The sequence below is a fragment of the Sitophilus oryzae genome, unplaced genomic scaffold (assembly GCF_002938485.1).
Source record: "Sitophilus oryzae breed Bouriz unplaced genomic scaffold, Soryzae_2.0 scaffold_926_pilon_pilon, whole genome shotgun sequence".
Classification (NCBI taxonomy): Eukaryota; Metazoa; Arthropoda; class Insecta; order Coleoptera; family Curculionidae; genus Sitophilus; species Sitophilus oryzae.
This window is the reverse complement of record NW_022147557.1, coordinates 544,294-567,299: the sequence shown is the minus strand read 5'-3', so window position 1 is coordinate 567,299 and position 23,006 is coordinate 544,294. Positions and strand designations below refer to the sequence as shown.

Genomic DNA, 23,006 nt, shown 5'->3' with positions numbered 1-23,006 from the left:
TCTCCGAAACTAAGTATTTTAGGACATACATTTATACGCACTTGTTTACTTGTTTTCATCTGCAGAGTATGCTGCCGAAGTTTCCGGAATATAGTTCGGACCACCCTGTATATGAGATGGTGTATATACCGGGTGCGTTTCAAAAGTGGCTCCCTATAACTTTTTTATTTTCTCCGATAAAAAATTGGGATTTGGTATGTTAATATACGACATAAATTAGGATTGATTGACGTATTCAATTGTATTCTGTCACTTCCTGTTTCGCCAGAAATGACTACAACTTTTGATTTTTAAATGGCACCCTCGGTATTTTTTTACTTTATTCGATGAAAATTATGTTTACTACGCTGAACAGAATGACATATCATATGTCAACTTTTGACATTTTTGCTTAAAACAAAATTGAATTTTAAATTTCTATATATAGTAGTATATGCTAGTATAGGCTGTGTTAAAAACACTAATTTTTAATCAAGCAGCTTTGGAAAAATAGATTTGATCGTCTAATGTTATTCGTGTCTTGTCCTGGCCGCGGCTGGTTAAAAGATGCCCAAATCGTATTTTTAAGCATATCTCAATTTTTTCAAACGGAACGAGGGTGGCTCATTGGCATATTTGGAAAAAGCATTTTTTTACGAATGATTTGGTACCGCTCACTTGGTATTTCAAGTCAAATTGTCGTTATGAATCGCATGTTGCAATTTCTAATAAACCATATTCGAAAATGTCAAAGTTGACATATGATATGTCATTCTATCCAGAGTATCATTTTCTATCGAATAAAGCAACAAAAAACCGAGGGTACCATTTTTAAAAATCAAAACTTGTAGTCATTTCCGGCGAAACAGGAAGTGACAGAAAACAATTGAATACGTCAATCAATCCTAATTTATGTCATATATTAACATACCCAATCTCAATTTTTTATCTGAAAATATAAAAAAGTTATAGGGGTGAGCCACTTTTGAAACGCACCCGGTATAAATTGTTTTAAAATAAAAATTAATAATTTGTTTCTGGATGTTTATTAATTTAAAATTTGTCACGATACAATGTTTGATATTTTTATGGTTTTACCACTCTCAAATATATTTATATAAAGTATCAAATTGTATAGTTTTGCATGCCCTGATTTCAACATTTTTATTTATGGTCTATAGGGATGAAAAAATAGTAAAATTCTCAAAGAGGGTTATATTCTTAAAAACTATGCATTATTATAAATATCATATTTGCTGACATTGGACTATTTGACTAATGAAAAATCAAAGAGATTATAAGCGAAATTGCTATTAATATTTTTTTGTCTCTACGGCCAACGACACATACTTCATTGTATTTCTGTATCATAATTTTCTATTCTAAAGTTTGAGATAATTTAATATTAATTTTTACATTATTAATAAAATCTAAAAAGATTTCATTAGACAAGGTAACTTATTCAAAATTCCGACATGTTAAGAAACTGCTCTACCCCACTATTTTAAGAAATAATAACAAATTTATTTACCGTCCAAAAAGGAATTTTGAACTGTATGTAAATATGGAAAAATACATATTCATTTTTATGCAAAGAAGACGTGTATCAAATTTAATAAAGATATCTGCAATAACCTCAGAATTATTAGTGAAAATGTTTTTTTAGAAAATTCTTCAACCCTGTTTCTCAAAAGTTAAGATATTTAGGTCATACATTCATTAGATTTTTTTTTTCAAAACTATGTTTTTCAAAACAAAGTCTATGAGTCATCCCCATAAATATTAGTTACTACAATACATGTTATTATAGAACACCTTGTATTCAATTTTTATACGGGGTTGTTCACCACATACGACACGGAGTGTTGTAGCTAAACGATCATATTTTTACAAATTGTAAATTTTAGTTTCGTTGAAGAGCTATTAGAACTACAATTTAAAATAATTTTACAAGATACAGAGTGTCCCAAATAATTAAAAATTATTATAGTTGTATTTTTTTAAATGGAACACCCTCTATATTATTCTATTATTTAGATTCTACGATTGAAATAAAGGTAAATTTGATGAAGGTTTATTACACTTAAACCTTACTGTTTTTGAAATATGTTTAATTTTATGAAATTGCAGTAAACATTTTAAGGCTTCATTTCTCCAACGGTATCGAAGTTGTTAATACTAAATATTTACTGAAGTTTATTTATTGATCAGATATTGTGTTGCAATAATAAACGAAATAGTATTATATACAAAGTGTCTAAAAATGTATGTTAAATAATTACTAGCTTTAAACAGCAATAACTTTTTAACGTTTATATGTATCTTGTATATTTTGTATATTTTCTCAGAATCAGATGCACAATTTAGTTGTGTATGAAATTGTATTATACTATTTTTTACCTATCTCTTCAAGTTTTCGTAAAAAATGCATTTACTTATAATTTAAACTTCATTTATCACTATACCTATGAAATATTGACATTTTAGATTTTTTTTTAATGATGTAACACATTTTCAAAGAGTACAGATACGAATATGGTCGATATAGTTCGCTTATTTCATTAAAAGATAAAAAGCAGTTTAAATATTTTTTGTTAAAGAGGACTAATTAATATGATCCCAGTATTCAAACTACATTAATTGACTCTTTACGTTGATTAATAATAATTGCTTCAAATACTAAAAAACTGAATTTTGTATGTGTATTAGACACTGTGGTAAAAAGTAACACCTTATAAATTTTATTTCATTTTTTGACGAATTATGGTATTGATTTCTGAGTCAAATCCACATTTATTTAGAATTATTTATTAATTAAAACAATTAAGTATGTAATTAACTCATTTTTGGGCGAAAATAATGGTGGTTATTAATAATTAGTAATAATTAGTATACTCTTTTACAAAGATTTAAATAGTTTTCTTCTTGTAAACAAATGGGCTTGCAATATTATTATTTTTACTACCAGTACATTTTCTACATAGTTGCTTTAAAAAATTGTAAAATGTCAATATTCCATAGGTATAGTGATAAATGATGTCTAAATTATATGAAAATGCATTTTCTACGAAAGCTTGAAGAGATAGGTAAAAAATGGCATAACACAATTTGATAGACAATTAAATTGTGCATCTGATTCGTGTAAAATATACCGGGTATTCCATTTAAATTAAACAAGTTATTGCCGTTTAAGGCTAGTAATTATTTAAAATAAATTTTTTGACACTCTGTATAAGGTAATATAATTTTTATTAATGCAACAAAATATCTGATCAATAAATAATCTTCAGTAAATATTTAGTATTAAAAACTTTGATACCATTGGAGAAATGAAGCCTTAAAATTTTTACTGCCATTTCATAAAATTGAAAATATGTATTTCAAAAACGGTAAGGTTTAAGTGTGATAAGCCTTAATCAAATTTACCTTTATTTCACTTGTAGAATATAAAAATAGAATAACATACAGGGTGTTCCATTTAAAAAATACAACTATAATATTTTTTGCTTATTTGGTTTGGTTTGGTTTGTTGGCACTCTGTATCTTGTAAAATTATTTATTAAGTTGTAGCTCTAATAGTCCTTCAACGAATCCAAAACTTACAATTTGTAAAGATTAAATCGTTTAGCTACAATACTCCGTGTCGTATGTGCTGAACAATCCTGTATACCAAATAAAATAAAAATATTTTATATAATACGTTATCTGTGATAATACCCATAATTCAAATTTATACGACATAACAGAAATCAATGCAATTGCTGATTTTATTGACACCCGGTGAATTTAGGTTAATAATTTTTTCAACTAAAACTAATTGTGATATGTACCGTCCAAAAAAGAATTTTGAACTGTATGTAGATAAATATAGAAAAAAATAGCTATATATTTTTATGCAAAAAAAAATTAATATATTTTTTTATAAAACTAATGTAAGGAGAACATAATTCTATTTTTTTTTTCTATTAATTTATGAGAGTTTAGTCCAGTTTGTTTCACACGATCTAATGCTAGTTAATTTTGCGGTTTCTTATTATCATATATAGCTATACTGTGGTCGTTATCTTCATTTTGCCTCTTGTTCGTTTTTGGTTGTGGATTTATCTATGAAGATATTCATAGGAGTAATAGAAAAAAGAAATTATCACTGATATAGGCACCGTATATAAATATAAGTCATAGGCATAAACAAATCAAAACAAAGAAGTTAGTTCTGAGTCTCCATATCCTAGCCGAAATTGTGTTTTTAACTTTTTGAATTTTAAATTCTTTTTTCTTTAATTTACTTGTGATTTCGTAAAATGTCGTGGTTTTCAACATTGGAACAAGCACCACCTATCGAAGTGTTTGATTTATTAAAACAATATCCTAATGACGATTTTCCACAGAAAGTAAACTTAAGTGCTGGAGGTAAGTTTTTTTTTGTAATTTTAAATCAAAGAAATTTTAGTGAGAAACTTATCTTGTCTTATTTTTTTCAATTCTTTAAAAAGGATTATTTCGCTATTAATAAAAATAAAAATAAATATTATACTGTACTAAATATTTATAAACAGATTTTCTTTTGAAGTTGCAAAATTTTGAAAATTATTTTAGACCATTACTTTTTTTATTAAGTATAAGCGTTTCGAAATTGACAGTTTAAGTTATTAAAAGTTTCACTTGTTTAGGCACTAGTGCCAAAAAGTAAAAAATACAACGTTAGAAACACGAAAAATATTTATTTATTATAAATCTTAAAAGTACAATTATTTAAATTATTAAAGTGAATACAAGAGGCATCCAACTTTTCGTCTCTAAGAGAAATGCAAGTTGTAGGAGTCGGAATAAGTAAATTTCTTGTACTGGCAATGCTGGTAGCTTCTGCTTCTACATGAACTGGTTTTAATTTCTTATTTGGTGTATCTTTCTGTCCCATGATTCTTTTTGCTATTTCGGTTGCTGTTCAATTGAATTTTCAATGTAACCTCTCTCTCTCTTCAGCAACCGAGCTTAATCTTTTTTTTTGCGTTCTATTTCCAGTTTTGTAAATACTTTTGATTTCTTTGCCTGATATCCGGAAGCTTTTCTTTTTAAAAATGCAATAAGGTTTGTGCATTTGTTAATATCTACGTTTCTGTTCGGGTAAATCATGGTGCGGAGCATCAAATATTTACTCCACAGAGTTGACGGCTTTACGGTAGTGGATAACTTCAGGAAATAGGCTAGCAATACCTTTTCTGTGAAATTCTCAACATGTGTTTTTTTGACCCAGGTTTTAAAGTTGTTGTAGGTGGTCTCGTATAAGTTTTTCAACTTCTCGCGGGCACTAACGTGGATAGCGCAGTTTCAAGAGCTTGTTGAATATCCAAAGGTTTGTCATTATCACTCATTTTTTCACAAAACTTTGTAGGAAATACGGAATAATACGGCGACGTTTGAACCTGGCAAAACTTTGTCATTAAACAATGCATAAACGATGCCTTAGAAACCCATTACCAGAATATATTAAAAAATGTTTAAAAATAAATAATAATAATAGCATGAAAATCTCAAATTATCCGCTTTCACAAAAAATCTTGTATGATATTCGTTGCAAAAATAGTGTTTTAAGCACTCGACGCATTATCCATTCATTTCGCAACTTGTTACATACATATTTCGAATTTTCTGACGAGAAATACTGCATAACAACTTTAAGTTATTTCTGTTATTATTCTGATGTTGATGCTTGAACTACTTTCTCACAAAGGCTGTTCATTACTACTATTTGAATCAATTTTGACGAATATAAAAAAACCGAGCAAAAAACTTAACACGTGTCTTATTTTCATAGCTTATCGAACTAACGAAGAAAAGCCATGGGTTCTACCTGTCGTACGAACAGCCGAAACAGCGTTGCTTAATGACGAAAAGGTGAATAAGGAATATTTGCCTATTCTGGGTTTCGAAGCATTCAGCAAATTGGCAACACGAATCCTATTAGGGGATGATAGTGTAGCGTTAGCAGAAAACAGAGTATGTATACAAAGAACTATAGTAATATTCTCCTACATTTCTTATTTTTAGAATAGAATACATTTAAAAAAAAATGTTTTTTTCTATTATTTTTTTGCATGTTTTGATTTTAAGTAATTATTACAGAGTTTAGTTGTCTGCATAAGTAAAATTTACGTGATATAGTACTAAAGCGGCCCATACATTATCAAACAAATTGCGCAACACATGCTGTTGCGCAACGAGTTGCCAATGTATGGTAACGTTTGATGCGTTGCGCAATTGTTTGATAAGTTTCAAGAATGTTTGAATTCTTTTGTGCAACAGGACTGTTTGCGCAACGCGTTGTGTAGTGTATGTGTGTGTTGCGCTTCGTTGTGCAATATTTTAGTTCTTTTATCCAAATTCTTTGTTTTCTTTTTCGTTTTTTTTTTGGTATCATCGACATCATCTAGGATATGTACGATAATAATTGATGCAATGGCAATTGAGGACATGATTGTTTCTTGAACAATGCACAACTTTTAATAAAAAGTCAACACAACGTTGCGCATCGCTTTGTTGCGCAATTTGTTTGATAATGTATGGGCCGCTTAAGAAAATGTATGTTAAAGACAATAACTTTTTTTAAAACATTTTTCAGGCATTCGGTGTACAATGCCTCTCAGGTACGGGATCATTAAGAGTTGGAGCGGAATTTTTAGCAACTAAGCTTGGAAAAACAGTTTTCTACTATTCTAATCCGACATGGGGTATGTAAATTCAGTAATTTCAAATACCTATAATCTTTCTTTACAAAGCATGTTGTCGTCAGTTCACTTTTTATTTATGGTTTATATAAAATACAATTTTAAAAAATGCTTTTATATAAACTATATCACTGGAAGTCATTTTTGAATCTATGTAATGTTTTATATATTTTGCGTAGTGCGTTTGCAAAAAATCTAAATTTTTCTCATTTATTATATCCTCTACAAAGTGATCCTTGAAAGATAGGATAGTATTTATATTTTTTTTTTGTTGTTTGGATCAATAATTTTTAGGCATCAATACAATAAAGAAATTACTCTAGAAATTACTAAATAATATGTGAAAAGCCAAAAATAAAAATATAAAAAATATATCTTTTTTTTAATACAAAATCGGAAAGAATTCAATATATTGTAAATTAATTTTGGGATAGATTAAGATTTTGAAAGAGAAAGTTTAATAAAACTGTGTTCATCTATAATAAAAAATTAACGGTGTTTTATTTTAAAGACCTTAGAAAAATTAAACAAATTAATTTTATTCACACTGTATACAGTATGTTCCCGGATTGTCTTTACAAGAGGAAAAAAACTTTTTTTTATTGACATTTTGATAAAAATGCATTCTTAATAACAATTTTTGCTTGCTCTAAAATGGTTAATCCCGTTTATATTTTTGGAAATTTCCATACTGTTTTAGAGAAAATTAAGAAAAACTTTTTAAAAAAATATAGTTGAATGCCCAAAAATCAAAAGGCGTTTCTATGGTAATATCAATTCCATTTCATTCTTTAATATTATAGATGGTTATTATTAATTATGATAAACGTCATATTCTGTGCTGTTAAAAGTAACACATTTTTCGATAAATATTATCATTCTTTCCTTAGCATTGAACTAAATAAATTTTGTGCTTCTTTAACATTTTAAAATCACAAAAAATATTACGTTAATTAAAATTTTATGAATAACAATCTATCAAGGAATGAAAACGAAGTTATATTACCATAGAAACGCCTTTTGGTATTTAAGGACTAGGAAAAAAATTCAACCATATTTTCTTAATTTTCTCTAAAAAGGTATGGAAATCTGGAGAAGTATAAACGGGATTAACCATTTTAGAACAAGCAAATTTTTTTTAATGAGGAATGCATTTTTCTCAAATGTCAATGATAAAATGTTTTTCCTCTTGGAAAGACAATCGGAGACATACTGTATAATAAGCACTACAAAGTATGTTTTATGCTTAGTTTTAAAAAGATCTTTTATAGTATGTTTGGTTAAAAATAAACTATTTAATATACCCCTTTTTTGAAATAAACTTACCTCGCAAATACACAAGTTAAGAGTTAAAGAAATAGATGAGTAACAGATGATAAATTCAAAATTACAATTTTATTACAAAAAAAAGTAAAATTTCATTATTAGTTATTATTTTTAAATAATAATCTATAGGTAATCTGTCATGCCTTGCTTCTGAATATAAATAATTCTTCCATGAATACTTTATTAAAACAATAGGTAATAAACTATTTTTTATACTCTATGTAGGTAACCACAGATTGGTATTCCTCAATGCCGGCTTCAAAGACGCCAGAGAATACAGATACTGGGACGCAGAAAACCGTAGCCTAGACTTAAACGGACTCCTGGAAGACCTGAATAACGCTCCAGAAGGTGCCGTGATAATTCTGCACGCCTGCGCGCACAATCCCACTGGTTGTGACCCTACCCAAGACCAATGGAGGGAAGTTGCCAGAGTTATCAAGGAGAAAAAACTGTTTCCGTTCTTCGATTCGGCTTACCAAGGGTTTGCAACTGGGGATTTGGATAAAGATGCTTGGGCTGTAAGGTTTTTCGTGAAAGAAGGACTGGAGCTGTTGTGTGGACAATCGTTTGCTAAGAATTTTGGATTGTATAGTAAGTATATTATTAATACCACTGTCTTAATTTAGGAATAATTATTAATACCACTGGCATCTAAAATTTGAACTAATCAACACATTATTATAAGTTGTCATTTAAACCAGTGTGAGTTCACGCTGGTTTAAATGAGGAGTTCTAAGGGTTCTTCCAGCCCCATTTTTTCTTTTAACACTGGACGAGTATTCTGCTAACAATTTTAGCTCCATGAGCAGATAATTAAGACCAAATAGCTGAGTTTTGAACATCTGCTTATGATAGTTAGCTACTAAATATTTAGCGCTTCCAGTTTTAAAAGTTAAGTGTGGGTGCCCTAACTGTGACAGCCATTTTTTAATTTTGCTGTTGTAACAGCAAAGATTCCAACGCCGGCTGTATTATTAAATTAGACATAATATATTCTTAATATTTTTATAAGGGTGCTCCCTATTCAAAATTCCTTTGAAAAGTTAATTTTAACTTACTTTATATGCTCTGCTATTTTTTTATGACGTGGTTTTTGTGATTTGTAATAAAAACTCATAATTTTAACAAAAATAAAATTCTTTTGATGGTTTTAGACGAACGCGTTGGGAATTTATCCATAGTTTTGAATAATCCTGAAAAAATACCAGCTGTTAAATCACAAATCACTCTAATAGTCAGGGGAATGTACTCGAATCCACCAGCTCACGGGGCCAGAATCGTTCACTACGTCCTGAGCAACAATGAGTTATATGATCAATGGTAAATTTACAGTTCTGTTGATTAAATGTAATATCTGTAATATATCTTTACTGTAGGCGAGACAACATCAAAACCATGTCTTCCAGAATCAAAGAGATGAGACAGAAACTAAGAGAAGAATTGGAACGAATTGGTGCACCTGGATCATGGAACCACGTAACTGATCAAATTGGAATGTTTTCATATACTGGCTTAAATGGTATGATATCTTCTAGATAAGTTGTCATAAAAATTACACAAATTGATAAACTGGTCTTAAAACATATTCTATTTTTCTCTTTTGGAATTTAACTTCATTTATTTTATAAAATGTCACATGCGAAATTAAGCTGGCTGGTTGGCATTTACAATATTATTAAAAATATTAGTCAAGTGCGAGTCGGACTCGCGTACGAAGGGTTCCGTACCATTCATTATCTGTACAACATTAGACACTATATTATTATAAACTTTTTTCCGATTTAGCTGAAATTTTGAATGCGCCTATAAGTAATTGCGCGTATAAAAAAATGAAGAAACACATTACTAAAAATTGTATTAATCAATAATAAATATGTAAAAAGTAAAAATAAATATGTAAAAATTAAAAAAACTAACCTAACCTACCGATTAAAAAAAAGTCGCCGTGACTAGGATTCGAACCTGCCTTACTACGGCTCCGACGTCATAGCAGCGTAAAGTTCTAACGCTTTAACTACGCGGCCACCGAGGACTTGAAAGATTCTATTTAAAATTCTTACTTAAAAGATAATGTTTAGTGAAAGTACTTTTTTATCTATAAACATTTATTTAATTCTCTTTTTAGTATTTGTTCTTACAGCGGCAACATAGTTACATTATCTGTAAAAATTTCAACTGTCTAACTACTATCAACTGTCTAGTAAAGTCTTAGTAATAGGGTTTCCGTTTTTACCCTTTGGATACGGAACCCTAAAAACATTTAACTTTTTCTGGAGTAGAAAGTTTAATATTTAATAAAATTCAATTACAATATTATTAATGTCCCTGCTTTTTGTATCTAAATTTCTTTTCCCCACTAATAAGATTAGACATTCTAGTCCAAGAAAATAGGCCTTCAAATACGAAGTTTTGATAAATTTTTGGAATTTTTGATATAATTTACTTTGAAGGATCTAAAAACGATTTTTCGGAGAAACAGTAAGGACTGGAAAAAAAAGTTCCAATAGAAGTTGTAGAGGGTCCAATTTTACATAAAATTGGTCTCTATACTTTTTTTGCTCAAATCAAAATTAACCGAGATAGGATGGCTAGAAACTACTGGACAGCTTTTATTGAAAGTTTATTTTAAGTCGTTTACCGTTTCTCCGAAATTTTGAAAACAAAAACACTTTATTTATATTTTTCACCCCTTCTCGGGGTAATAGGCCAGTCGGTACGTCGTTTAATTTAATAATTAAAAATTTTAAAAAAATCGTAACTACAAAATTACAGTAGCTAGCGAAACGCGGTTTTCAATTTAAGATTAGGAATAATATTTGCAACAAAATTTGTAATAACATCAAAATCAGTCAAAGTCGCAGTTTTTGAGATATTCCGGGTTTCCATAGTGCGTTTTTGACAAAATCCGTGTGGAAAACTCCAAACTCCCATCGGACGTGACCCCAGGTGGCGGATAGGGGAAATAACCGCGGACCAAAGTTGGAAAAATTCCTTTACTCTGAAACTAAAAGAACTGCCTACCAAATTTTTATTAACATATTTTAGTATGGGCGGCTATACGTGCCTACCGGCGCCAATTTTTTTTAAATACATCTTAATGTGCGCTAGCGTTAAATTTGATACTTGATCTATTCGACAACAGCGCAAGACGGCTGCCGGGGTGCGGTCAATTACGCAAACCAGTTCGGGCAACTTTTAGTTTTAGTGTTTCATTATACTATTCCGAAGTAAGACACAAAGATTAGGATTAGGCCTATAGGGGAAACCACTTAAAAAAAAGTGCGCCGAGTGCTCTACCGCCAGGTAGTGTGGAAACGAGCACAAGAAAAATATAAATTTGTACTGGCAAATTATTCAAATTTACATAGAATCAGTTTGTCATATTAAATGAACCACTAGAAAATATATGATTTGTATTTAAGCGCCTGTATCTCGTTAACCTGTTCAAGCACGAAATCAGTGAATAGGACCTTTTTTGTAGAAAATTTAAATAGCTTTTTTTGTATCTTTCAAATTGTCTGTACAGTGCACCCAGACCGAGTTATTTAAAAAAAAAACATAAAAATGTCATAATTTGACAGTATTTTCCAATATGGCGGCCAAATCCGGGATCGATAGACCGTGCAACTTTAATAGAGTATTCAACAAACCAAAACAAAGAGAATAAGTTTTATTGCAGCTTGCCTCTAGTTATTTCCACCTAAAACCACTTGTCGACTGGTCTATAAATTAAAAAAAATAATTAAAAGTTATAATTTTCCAAGCAAATTGAGTAAAAATGTTAAATATATGAATTTTTCAGCAACTTATATATTTTTTTTTAAATTTCTACTATCATCCCCTAGTTTCTAGCCCACTCTATCTCGGTTAATTTTGATCTAAGCAAAAGAAGTATGTGAACATTTTTATGTCATACCCTTTTCGGTGGTGAATTTAAAAAAAACTTTCACAATTCGTTTTTAGATCTTTCTAAGACTAATTCGTTTTTAAATTTATAAAAGTTATATTAGTAAAATAATTCCAAACAATTTGTGGAGCAGCATACATAATAAAAAATGCCCGTTTCTGTCAATGAATTTCTTGAAAAACAAATACCGACTACACAAATACACGGTTGCCCATCAAAAACGTTCCGCAAGGCATAACGGCCAGAGTAATTTTTTTTTCAGAAAATTAAAAAACACGTCAATTTTGTTTGTGAGGGGGACAACTTTTGCCCCAAAAATGATTGCAAAATCTACAACTTTCTAAGCGGGGGTGTCATGCCCCAACTTTTTTCAAATGAGAAGGGGGATCAAGTGTCGCCGCAATGAAAAGAGATTTCTATTCTCTATATTTCCCCGCTTCGTTTTTGAAAATCGGTCGAGTCACTGAGAAAATATGAAGGATTGAAATTTGAAAAGTTTAATTAAACATTTGTCAGAGTAAATGATAATGATAAATTCCTTCGACCAATTTGCTGTTTTTTCTTATTATTTCTAGATGTTTGCGCATTTTTTCACTTGCCACAAGGTTGAACGGTCAGTTGCGGTAGTTGCTAGATAGTAGCTGTTCTGTGAGTGGTGCGTTGAAGTTCTTCTCAATATCGTTAAACTTTTTAACAATTATGGTGTACTCACTTGCAGAAAAAGTGGAAATAATCGAACTTTATTTTAAAAATAATGAATGTATCGGGTTGGGCACATATTCAATGAACGCTATCCTGACAAACACCTTTATGGCAAAATTGTTCGCGAGTTAGTAACAAAATTTCGCGAAACTGGTTCCGTAATGAATAAAAAGAGGCAGAGGGAAAATCCTGTAGTAAATGAAGCTATGGAGGTATTCGTATTGGGCCAAGTTGCCATGGTTAGTACGCTGAGTACAAGAAAATTAGCCAATGAGACTGACGTGAATCGTACAATTGTCCAAAGGATATTAAAAAAACACAAGTTCCACCCGTACAAAATTCAGTTGGTACAAGAACTCAACGAAGACGATTTTGATCGTCGCTTGCAATTTTGTGAAACTATGAGTGGCGAATGATAATAATTTCCTATTTAATGTGTGTTTTTCGGATAAGTGTATTTTCTTTTTGAACGGTGTAGTTAATCGGCACACTGTCGGTACTAACCTGGCCGTTCAACCTTGTGGCAAGTGAAAAAATGCGTAAACTTCTAGAAATAATATTATATATTATATTAATATATATATATATATATATATATATATATATATATATATATATATATATATATATATATATATATATATATATATATATATATATATATATATATATATATATATATATATATATATCTTATCATTTATTCTGATAAATGTTTAAATAAACTTTTCAAATTTCAATCCTTCATATTTTCTCAATGACTCGACCGATTTTCAAAAACGAAGCGGGGAAATATAGAGAATAGAAAGCTCTTTTCATTGCGGTGTCACTTGACCCCCCTTCCCATTTGAAAAAAGTTGGTGGATGACACCCCCGCTTAGAGGGTTAAAGATTTTGCAATAATTTTTAGAGCAAAATTTGCCCCCCTCACAAACAAAATTGACGTGTTTTTGGATTTTTTGACGAAAAAAATACCCTGGCCGTTATGCCTTGCGGAACGTTTTCGATGGGCCACCCTGTAGGTAGTTAGTTAGGCACTGGGAATTTTCATTCCATATATTCTGAAATCAATGTTTTGTTAGAAAAATAGATCAGTTTATAAATTGATATATTAGTGTCATTTCAAGAAGATTACTTCAATATTGTTTTAATTTTCAGCTGCTCAATCTCAGCACTTGGTTAAGAAATACCACGTCTACATGCTTAGTACAGGGCGCATTAGCATGTGCGGTCTTACTCCAAGCAATGTGGAATATGTTGCGAAATGTATCAAGGAAACTCTAACAGAAATACCAGCATAGCATTGAACTGATGATAGTTGGAAATATAGCATATATTTAATAAGATTCAAATATTTTATACAGGATGGCGCACCTCATTCGCCTCGGTTGATTGTACGAAAACGGAAAAATGTAGAAACAAAATATTTTATGGGTATATGTGGGGAGGCAATGTGCACGATTTGAAATCATTTTGAAATGTACAGAGTGTGTCAGAACTAAGATCCATACCAAAGTTATATTTTTTCTTATGGAACCCTCGGTATTTTATTTCATTTTTAGATCCTTGGGCATAAAATAAGGCATTTTTATAAGGATTTAATATGTTTGAAAGCTTTGGTTTCTGAGATATTTAAAGATATTTAAATAGGCATGCTATAATAAGAAAGTTTGTCAACACCCTGTACATTACTTTTCAGAATTAATTCTTGTGCTGACTTTGAAGCCAGAGAAATAAACTTTACTAAAAAATTTGATTGCTTCCTTAAATGTATACAAAAATTCTGGTCTATTTTAAATATTTATTTTACATAAAAACTTCGTTATTTCAAATACAACACCCTGTATATTTTAAAATAAATCGAAGCAGATTCACATGCTCTTTCAAACTATATCAGGGTTTCCTATACCTATCTGGCTCAGATTTTGAATAAGCGATTTTTCAATAAAATGGCAATCAAGATGACTTGTGTCGCCATGGCAATTTGCTAGTAACAGTTAGTAGCTATTTTCAATATCTACGTTAGTTTAGAACTTTATTTAAATTTATAAGTTTACTTTTATTTAATTTACCTAGGTTTCGGCCGAATAGATTTTTCATATACCACACTAAACACTCTGCGAAATAGGAAAAGTAGTTTTTCAAAGGAACGCTTGTCAAGAAAATTCCTATTTGGCTACCTTTGAGCATAAACCCTTCAGGTCGACAAGCAATTGTCCTCACAAAATAAACTAGTAACATAATCCATTCCTTCCGCCAACGGATTCTGCTTCATTTTTCTTGATAGAATAATAAATACTTACTTATTAACCTTATTGTAGGTAAATTAAATAAAAATAACCTGTTATAAATTGAAATAAAGTCCATAAACTAATGTCGATTTTGAAAATAGCTACTAGAAAATTGCCATGGCGACACCAGCCATCTTGATTACCATTTTATCGAAAATTTGCTTTTTATTCAAAACCTGAGCCAGATAGGTATAGAAAACCGTAATATAGTTTGAAAGAGCATTTAAATCTGCTTGGACTTATTCAAAAAAATACATAGTGTTCCATTTGAAATAAAGATGTTTTTATGTAAAATAAATATTTAAAATAGACCAGAAATTTTTGATAGCCCTGTATAGATTTAAGGAAGCAATCAAATTTTTTAGTAAAGTTTGTTTGTCCGGCTTAAAAGTCAGCACAAGAATTAATTCTGAAAAGTAATGTACAGAATGTTGACAAACTTTTTTATTATAGCATGCATATTTAAATATCTTTAAATATCTCAAAAAACCAAAACGTTTATACACATTAAACCCTTATAATGAATGCCTTATTTTATGCCCAAGAGTGCAAAAATGAAATAAAATACCGGGTGTTCCGTAAGAAAAAATATAACTTTGGTATGGATCTTAGTTCTGACACACCCTGTACATTTCAAAATAATTTTAAATCGTGCACATTGCCTCCCCTCATATACCCATAAAATATTTTGTTTCTACATCTTTCCGTTTTCGTATAATCAACCGAGGCGGATGAGGTGCGCCATCCTGTGTACATTTTTGCACATGGAAATAAATATCAAGTTGAATAAATAAAAAAGTATATGTACCAATTTTCTTAATTTCTTGATGTACACAACTGTTTTTAGAACTTTGTCAATGCTCTTAGTAGCTTTTCATTTAATTAAATGCACATGTTATGCCGTGCTGTATTTTAAGACATGAAAATTGTTTTATGTCTATAACTTAAATATGGTTTTTATCATAACACAGTAGTGATGGGTTGTTATTTAACTATCTGTTATTTTATAACAATTATTTAGAAATAACATAACGCAACCGTTACTTCTTTTAAAAAATAACAGATATAAAATAACAACACGCAGAGATCGAGTGTTCGTGAAACGAAGTCAGCGCTCTGCACCGCCACGAAATTCGATGCTGCTCGAAGCAATTCCAAAAAACAACTAGTATGGATGGAAAACCTATTATTTCGACAACCATCGATACAGGCGGCGAGATACAACGGAGTGGGGTATGCGCTACGGCGCGGCGCGTCGTGTTGGGCTGACAACAGCTTAAAAATAATAGGATATAAAAGAAGCAGCTTTTTTGAAACAGTTGCGGGCATAACGCCTGGCTGTCGAGATAACAGGAGTGGGAAAGGAGCGCTGCTGCATCGGTCGATTGTCGATGGAGGCTCGCAACGGGTTGGAGAATAACGCATCAGTTGTTTTAGCTATGTTGTTTTTTACCTGTTACGAGCATAACAGAACGGCGTTCGAGATAATCGGAGGTTTGAAACAGGTTGGAGAATAACGCATCAGTTGTTTTAGATACATATTGTTTTTCAACCTATTACGAGCATAACGGGCGGAGGTCGAGATATTATGGCGCTGTATGTTTCAATACTTTGTTATTAAGTTTCAATATTTAAGTATTTATTTATTCTCAAAAATTTTCAGAATAATATTTTAATATTTTTTAAAAATGTATACAGGGTGTTTTGAAAAATCTGGTCATTGATTAATCACGATCCTGCTTAAAGCCCTTGACGTAAAAATCTGATTTTTGGAAAACGGATTGACTTTAGGGTGTAGAGGTGCGATAAGAAGGGATTTTTCGAAACTCAAATTCTAAGGGGGTGAAACCACCCTCAAATATTAGAATATTTTTTATTTAAAAACTGGAGAGTTTTTCGAAAAAACTCTTAAACACGTATATTTTATTTTGTTGTTTTACATATTTTGAGATTTTTACAAAATATATACAGGGTGTTTCATAAAATATGACCACTGAGTAATCACTATTCTGCTTAAACTGCTTAACGTTTAAAGCTGATTTTTGGTAAACGGATTGACTGTGGGGTGTAGAGGTGCGATAAGGAGGGGTTTCTCGAATCTCAAATTCCAAGAGGGTGAAAACGCCCCTCAAATATTACAATATTTATTATTTAAAAAACGGTTAGTCTTTCGGGAAAACGATTGGACACGCATAATTTATTTTGTTTTTTTACATATTTTGAATTTTTTTAAAAAATAATACAGGGTGTTCCAAAAAGTTGAGTAATTGATTAACCACGATTCTGCTTAAATTGCTCGACGTTTAAAGCATATTTTTGGCAAATGTGAGAAAATTTTATCCAGTTTGTATGTTAATGGAAATTCTTGCTTTGCTTTATCATCACCATTACAAATTAATAATTCGATGCGAACTAGATCGGAATTTATAGATATAGACGAGTGGCGGCATTTTGGCTTTTTTATATCGCAATTTGTAAACAGCGCTTATTTGTAAACAACCCCCCTTTTTAGAGAGGTATTTTAGATAACAATCGATATTTAGAAATGTTATGACACCCTGGAAATACTACCACCGAGCACGTCATTGTTGCAACTGCGTTAATACGCCTGGCGGTGACCGCCTCATATTCTTTCAGATATTTAGCAATAAAATAAAGAAACCTGTTATTTTTAAGCTGTTATTTTAAGCTGTTTTTTATAAATAACTATAACAGTTTCAACTGTTATCTAAAAATAACAGTTTTGCCCATCACTATAACACAGACCAATTTATTCTACTTAATCCTCATATCATCTGCAACTTTTAGTAATAAAAGAAACGAAAAAAAAAAAACTAATATCTACACCGAATTTTGCTAAAAGAAATTGAAACTTTTTAAGACCTAAAAAAGGCTAAAAACTGTTCTTCTAATTTAATCGAACTGAAAATCACTTCAGTGGGATATCCAACTTTTTCGACTTATATGACTTAAAAATTACATATTTTCCTGATATATAACGTTATCGAGATGGTCTTATACCTTCGTCTGACTTTTGCCTTCAATATTTCATCCATTTATCAGATCCTGTCAGAACAGAACTATTCTTTGACTACTTTAATACACTCCGAACCTATTTTTGGATTTATGTCTAATCGATATTATCTCCGGTTTCAGTTTTCCCGCCGCTTCCACTGCCAACTAGATCGAAAACTAACTTTTAACAACTTCCGAGCATTACAAATTAATCCGGAAAGAAGTTTTACCTCGATCAACAAACGCAGTGTAAAATTGAGAAAAGACGTCCTAAGTCTTAAATTTAAATTAATCTCTAAGGGTATAGATTGGTGTTTCAAAACTAAATATTTCTTAATCTAAATTGAATAGAAAGCTCCAATAAATGAAATTATCTGATAGTTTATTTCTTGAAAATGTCTGGAAATCATTCTGAAACTTAAATTTATAAAAATAATAATAGACCAATTAAATTAGTGGGTTCACTTGGAAAAAAGTGTTGGAAAGCTAATTATGGTCTTGATTTGTGCAGTTGACATGAAAGATATGTATCCTAGTTGCTCGACCGCCGCTCGACTCGGGAGGACCAAAAAATGGAAAAATTCTTGGACTTTTTTCAGATTTTTACCTATAGTTCCGAAACGTTGCGTTCTAGCCAATATTTCATAATTACATAAATTAAAGACCATTAAATTCTTCATCCCATGATTATCAATTCGTTCAATTCGGTCCAGTAGTATGACAGAAATCGAAAGCTGAAGAATGGTAATATTTACAAATTTTTCTGGTAAACCCAATGAAGTGACATTCAAACGTTCGTCACACGGAGACGATCATTCTAAATAATAAACCATACAATATCAGTTACAGAGCATCAAATTAGCATTACATATCAAGTAATATATATTCCGTCGTCCAACAATTTGTAGAATGAGTATCAATTCGGTTCAGTAGTATAGCTAAAATTGATGCTTTAAAATAGTTATTTTTACAAGTTTTGCCACTTCAAAAGAGCATTTCTTTTTCAACGACCATAATAAGAAGCGTCTAATTAGCATGCTCCATAAAAAGCTAGATGATGAAGGATTTATTGTAAAAGTAGTGGAGGAAGATGCTGATAGACTCATTGTAACGACTGCAATTGACTTATTTAGTGTTATCCATCAATGATTATTGTTGGAGAGGACACAGATCTGTTGGTCCTACTCACAGCATTAGCACCTACCATCTCAAAAATTGCACCAATGAAGCCTGGGAAGAGTGCGAAGGAAAATAATTTGTACCCCCCAGACACTTCAAATACTCGGAGAGTTTAAAATCTAACATTGTGTTCCTGCATGCTTTCAGCGGATGTGATACCAAGTCATCATTGTATCAACAAGATGCTGCGCTATCTTAAAAAATTATAATGCTGTTGTTGATTACTTCTTACTCGTAAAACAAATTTGCCGGGTACAAAATTTTGTTTCGCAAATTTGTTTTACGAAAGTTCCTGACAAGTTTCCGTCTGGATTAGACGCAGTGGTATTTTACAAAAAAAAACTTTTATTTCTTAGATTCTATTTCTATAGCGAAATTTTTTCAAGAATGAACCCGCCATGAAGATATATGTAGATATTATTGATATATGTAGATATTATTGATACATGCTTATTTTTCATTTCCTCAGCATGTATTACTTCATGTAAAATGCTAATTTGATGCTCTGTAACTTTACTTTTAATGTATGGTTTATTATTTAGAATGATCATTCCCGTGCGACAAACGTTTGAATGTTACTTTGATGCGTTTATCAGAAAAATTTGTAAATATCATCATTCTTCATCTTTCGATTTTTGCCATACTACTGGACCAAATTGAACGAATTGATACTTATTATACGCAGAATTTAATGGTCTTTAATTTTAGTAATTGTGAAATATTGGCTAGAACGGCAAAGTTTCGGAACTACAGGTGAAAATCTCAAAAAAGTCCAAGAATTTTACCATATTTTGGTCTTCCTGGGTCGAGCGGCGGTCGACCTACCCTGCAAAACTAGGATACTGATCTTTCATATCAAGTGAACAGATTAAAACCATAATTAGCTTTCCAACACTTTTTTCCAAATAACCCCTAAAATACATCTTATTTGATTGACCTATAATATTATGCAACTAATTCGGAAACAGATTACACCCGGTAGTTTTAAACCTGGCTATTGTGTATGACATAAATCAGGATTGATTAACGTATTCAATTAATTTCGGTCATTTTCTGTTTTACTGGAAATGACTAAAACTTTTGATTTTTATCTTACCCTGGGTATATTTTAACTTTATTTGATAGAAAAAACATTGTCAATAGAGTGAGATATAATATCTTTTTAAAAAAAAATTGAAGTTAACGTCTCCTTTTTACTGCCAGGGCTAATCTGGACGGGGCCTACTTTGTTTACGCGGAATCCGCACCGCGGTCCTCGGCCATATCATGATCAATGGCCTACCGACTTACTCACGGCCTTACTCACGAGATATCCGATCTCATTCAGCTTCGAACCGGCGTGAATGAGCAGTGTGTGTCAATAGATTTTACACTTTTGCCTTTATTGGACAACGATACAGAATTTCGAACCGGTCACCCGTCCATCCACTAGTATCGTCTTATGTCACTTAACTTCGGTGTTCTAATGGGAACCGGTGTTTCGATGTAGCTGGGCCGTTGCCCTAATATCTTTTTGACATTTCTCCTTAAAAATAGTATTTAAATTCCATTCTCCAGGGTGGTCCAAACTGTATTCCGAAAACATCGGCAGCATATTCTGCAGATAAAAACAAGTAAAAAAGTTCGTATAAATGTATGTCCTAAGGTGTTTAATTTTGCAGATAGAGGGCGTAGAAGTTTTATTTTTATTTCTATTTTTTCTAATAATTTCTGAAGTAACGTCAATATTTGGATAAAAATTGGTGTCTAAGAGCAGAAATGTGATTTGGATGACAGAAGATGTGATTATTATTCCTATTTGTAAGGGGGCGCCACCTGCATGTGGTTTAACTTTTTTGAAGAGTAATAACTTTTCGTCCGTTCTGTATAAAACTACTTTAGTGAAATGTACATTCCGTGATTTTTTACGTAAAAAATGTCTCTTGGTAAAAATCCTTGGTATATATATCTTGGTAAAAATGTTGAGTAGATAGTTATTTGACTGAAATGATAAATTTGAGAATTTCTTATTGTTTTAAAGTAATCATAAATTTTTCTTGGAAAAAATATGATGATAAAACAGTTCCTGTTGAACTTTTGGCAAAAAAAAACATTTCAAATTTATGATTTCAGTCTTATAACTATTTAGCCAACATGTGAATGATGACAGGTATTGATAATTTTTGATTCCAAATATCTCGAGAAACATTACTCGAAGCGATTTTTACCTAGAGACCTTTTTTACTTAAAAAAACGTCGAAAATGTATATTTTTTTACTTAGTAGTTTTATACAGATACGGACAAAAACTTCAAACCAGTTAATGACAAAAAATCTCCGTCACAAATTTCCATCCAAATATCGACGTTACTTCAGAATCTATTTGGAAAAAATCAAAAAAAAAACCTCAGTTTTCATCCAAATATCGATATTAGTTCAGAAATTATTTTAAGAAATTCGAAATAACAATGAAAATTCTACACCCTGTATACCGAAACTAAGCATATTAGGAGATAAATTTATACCAACTTGTTTACTTATTTTTATCTACAGAATATGCTACCGAAGTTTCCGGTATACAGTTCGGACCACCCTTTAAAAGTAAGTAAAAAGGGTAAAACGAACAAAAGTAAAATTCAAGGCCATGACATGCCGAACAGTGGTTCCTTATCCCTTATAAAAATTTGGCCAAAACTCAATATATCGAAAAAAATTATTTTGATCATACAGGGTGTCATTGAAATTGTGTAAAAAAAATTGATGGTGATAGTACTCCTAAAAATAGTAAAAAAAGTTCCTATAAGTATAGGGCGGAAAATGCATATTAAGGGAGTTATGGGCACTGAAAGGGTGAATTTAAAAAACGTTTGTTTTGAAATTGTAGGCTTAAAACACAAGATAAAACTTCGAAAAAAAATCCACTGCCATAAATTTTGACCCTAAATCAAATGGTGATACTGAAAAATTATTTGGAAAAGCGAAAAGGGTAGTTTTTGCAAGGGTAGGAGGTTGTTTCATGAATAACTTTTTTGAGGATATTTTTTTGCAACGTGGGTTTATTTTTTGAAAACTACATACTTTTTCCTACAAAAAAGATACTCTTGTTGCATATCGCCCAGAGCGATGGTTTTCGAGAAAATTGAAAGCAAAGAGATTGTTCTGATGGGTTGCTAACTGGTTAATCAACATAAACTTATGAAAGTTATGGCGGTTCAAAAGTAACCAAGTAGTTATTAAATAATTCATTGGAAAATCAAAATTTCATGATTTTTAAAACATCTTATTGCTTTAAAAACGAAATTAACTTTTTTGGTTTTAAAAAAATTTTGTTTACTCAGAGCCGCTTAATTCTGAAGAGCAACTACGTCAACGCATTATTGACTGTTCCAACCAAATACGGACAACACCAAGGTTATTCCACAGGATACCTACGCAGAACGTGGAGAAGAAGATCAGATGTCTACATTGAAATGAATGGTGGTCACTTTGAACATTTACTATAAATGAATTACGAAATGCATTATTTTAATAAGGAATTTTGGCAATTGGCTTATTTCATTTTTTAAAACATTTTTTAAAACATTTGTTAAGAACATTCATGTCGATTTAATATTTAAAATATGATTTAGATCTTAGGTTTTATTACATTACGTCTTGTAATGGTATTACTTTCATAGATATTTAGTACAACTCTTAATACCATTTTTTTTTGACATATTAACCACTATATAATTATTAAAATTGTACAATGTCATTTACCCAAAAGAACATCATGAATAAATATAGTCATTAGTTTTAAGTAATATACAACTGTGTTTTCTTTCTCTGTACATGCCTGGTGCCCAATATCTATATTTTTGTGTTTATTGTTATTGATAGTTTTCTTTCTAGTGAAATACCT

General features: G+C 30.8%; 2 protein-coding genes across 3 annotated transcripts in view; one reads left to right on the top strand and one right to left on the bottom strand.

Moving 5' to 3' along the window:
- The window catches only part of LOC115890798 (rap guanine nucleotide exchange factor 4), a 691,873-nt gene that overhangs the window by 463,994 nt on the left and 204,873 nt on the right, over positions 1-23,006 (bottom strand). The gene's annotated exons all lie outside the window — the stretch shown is intronic.
- Positions 4,068-14,049, top strand: LOC115890800 (aspartate aminotransferase, cytoplasmic-like). The gene is made up of 7 exons (XM_030911145.1): positions 4,068-4,389; positions 5,795-5,976; positions 6,599-6,707; positions 8,256-8,624; positions 9,188-9,353; positions 9,410-9,552; positions 13,801-14,049. Exons 1-7 carry the CDS (start codon positions 4,281-4,283, stop codon positions 13,941-13,943), a joined length of 1,221 nt encoding a protein of 406 aa, XP_030767005.1. The 5' UTR covers positions 4,068-4,280; the 3' UTR covers positions 13,944-14,049.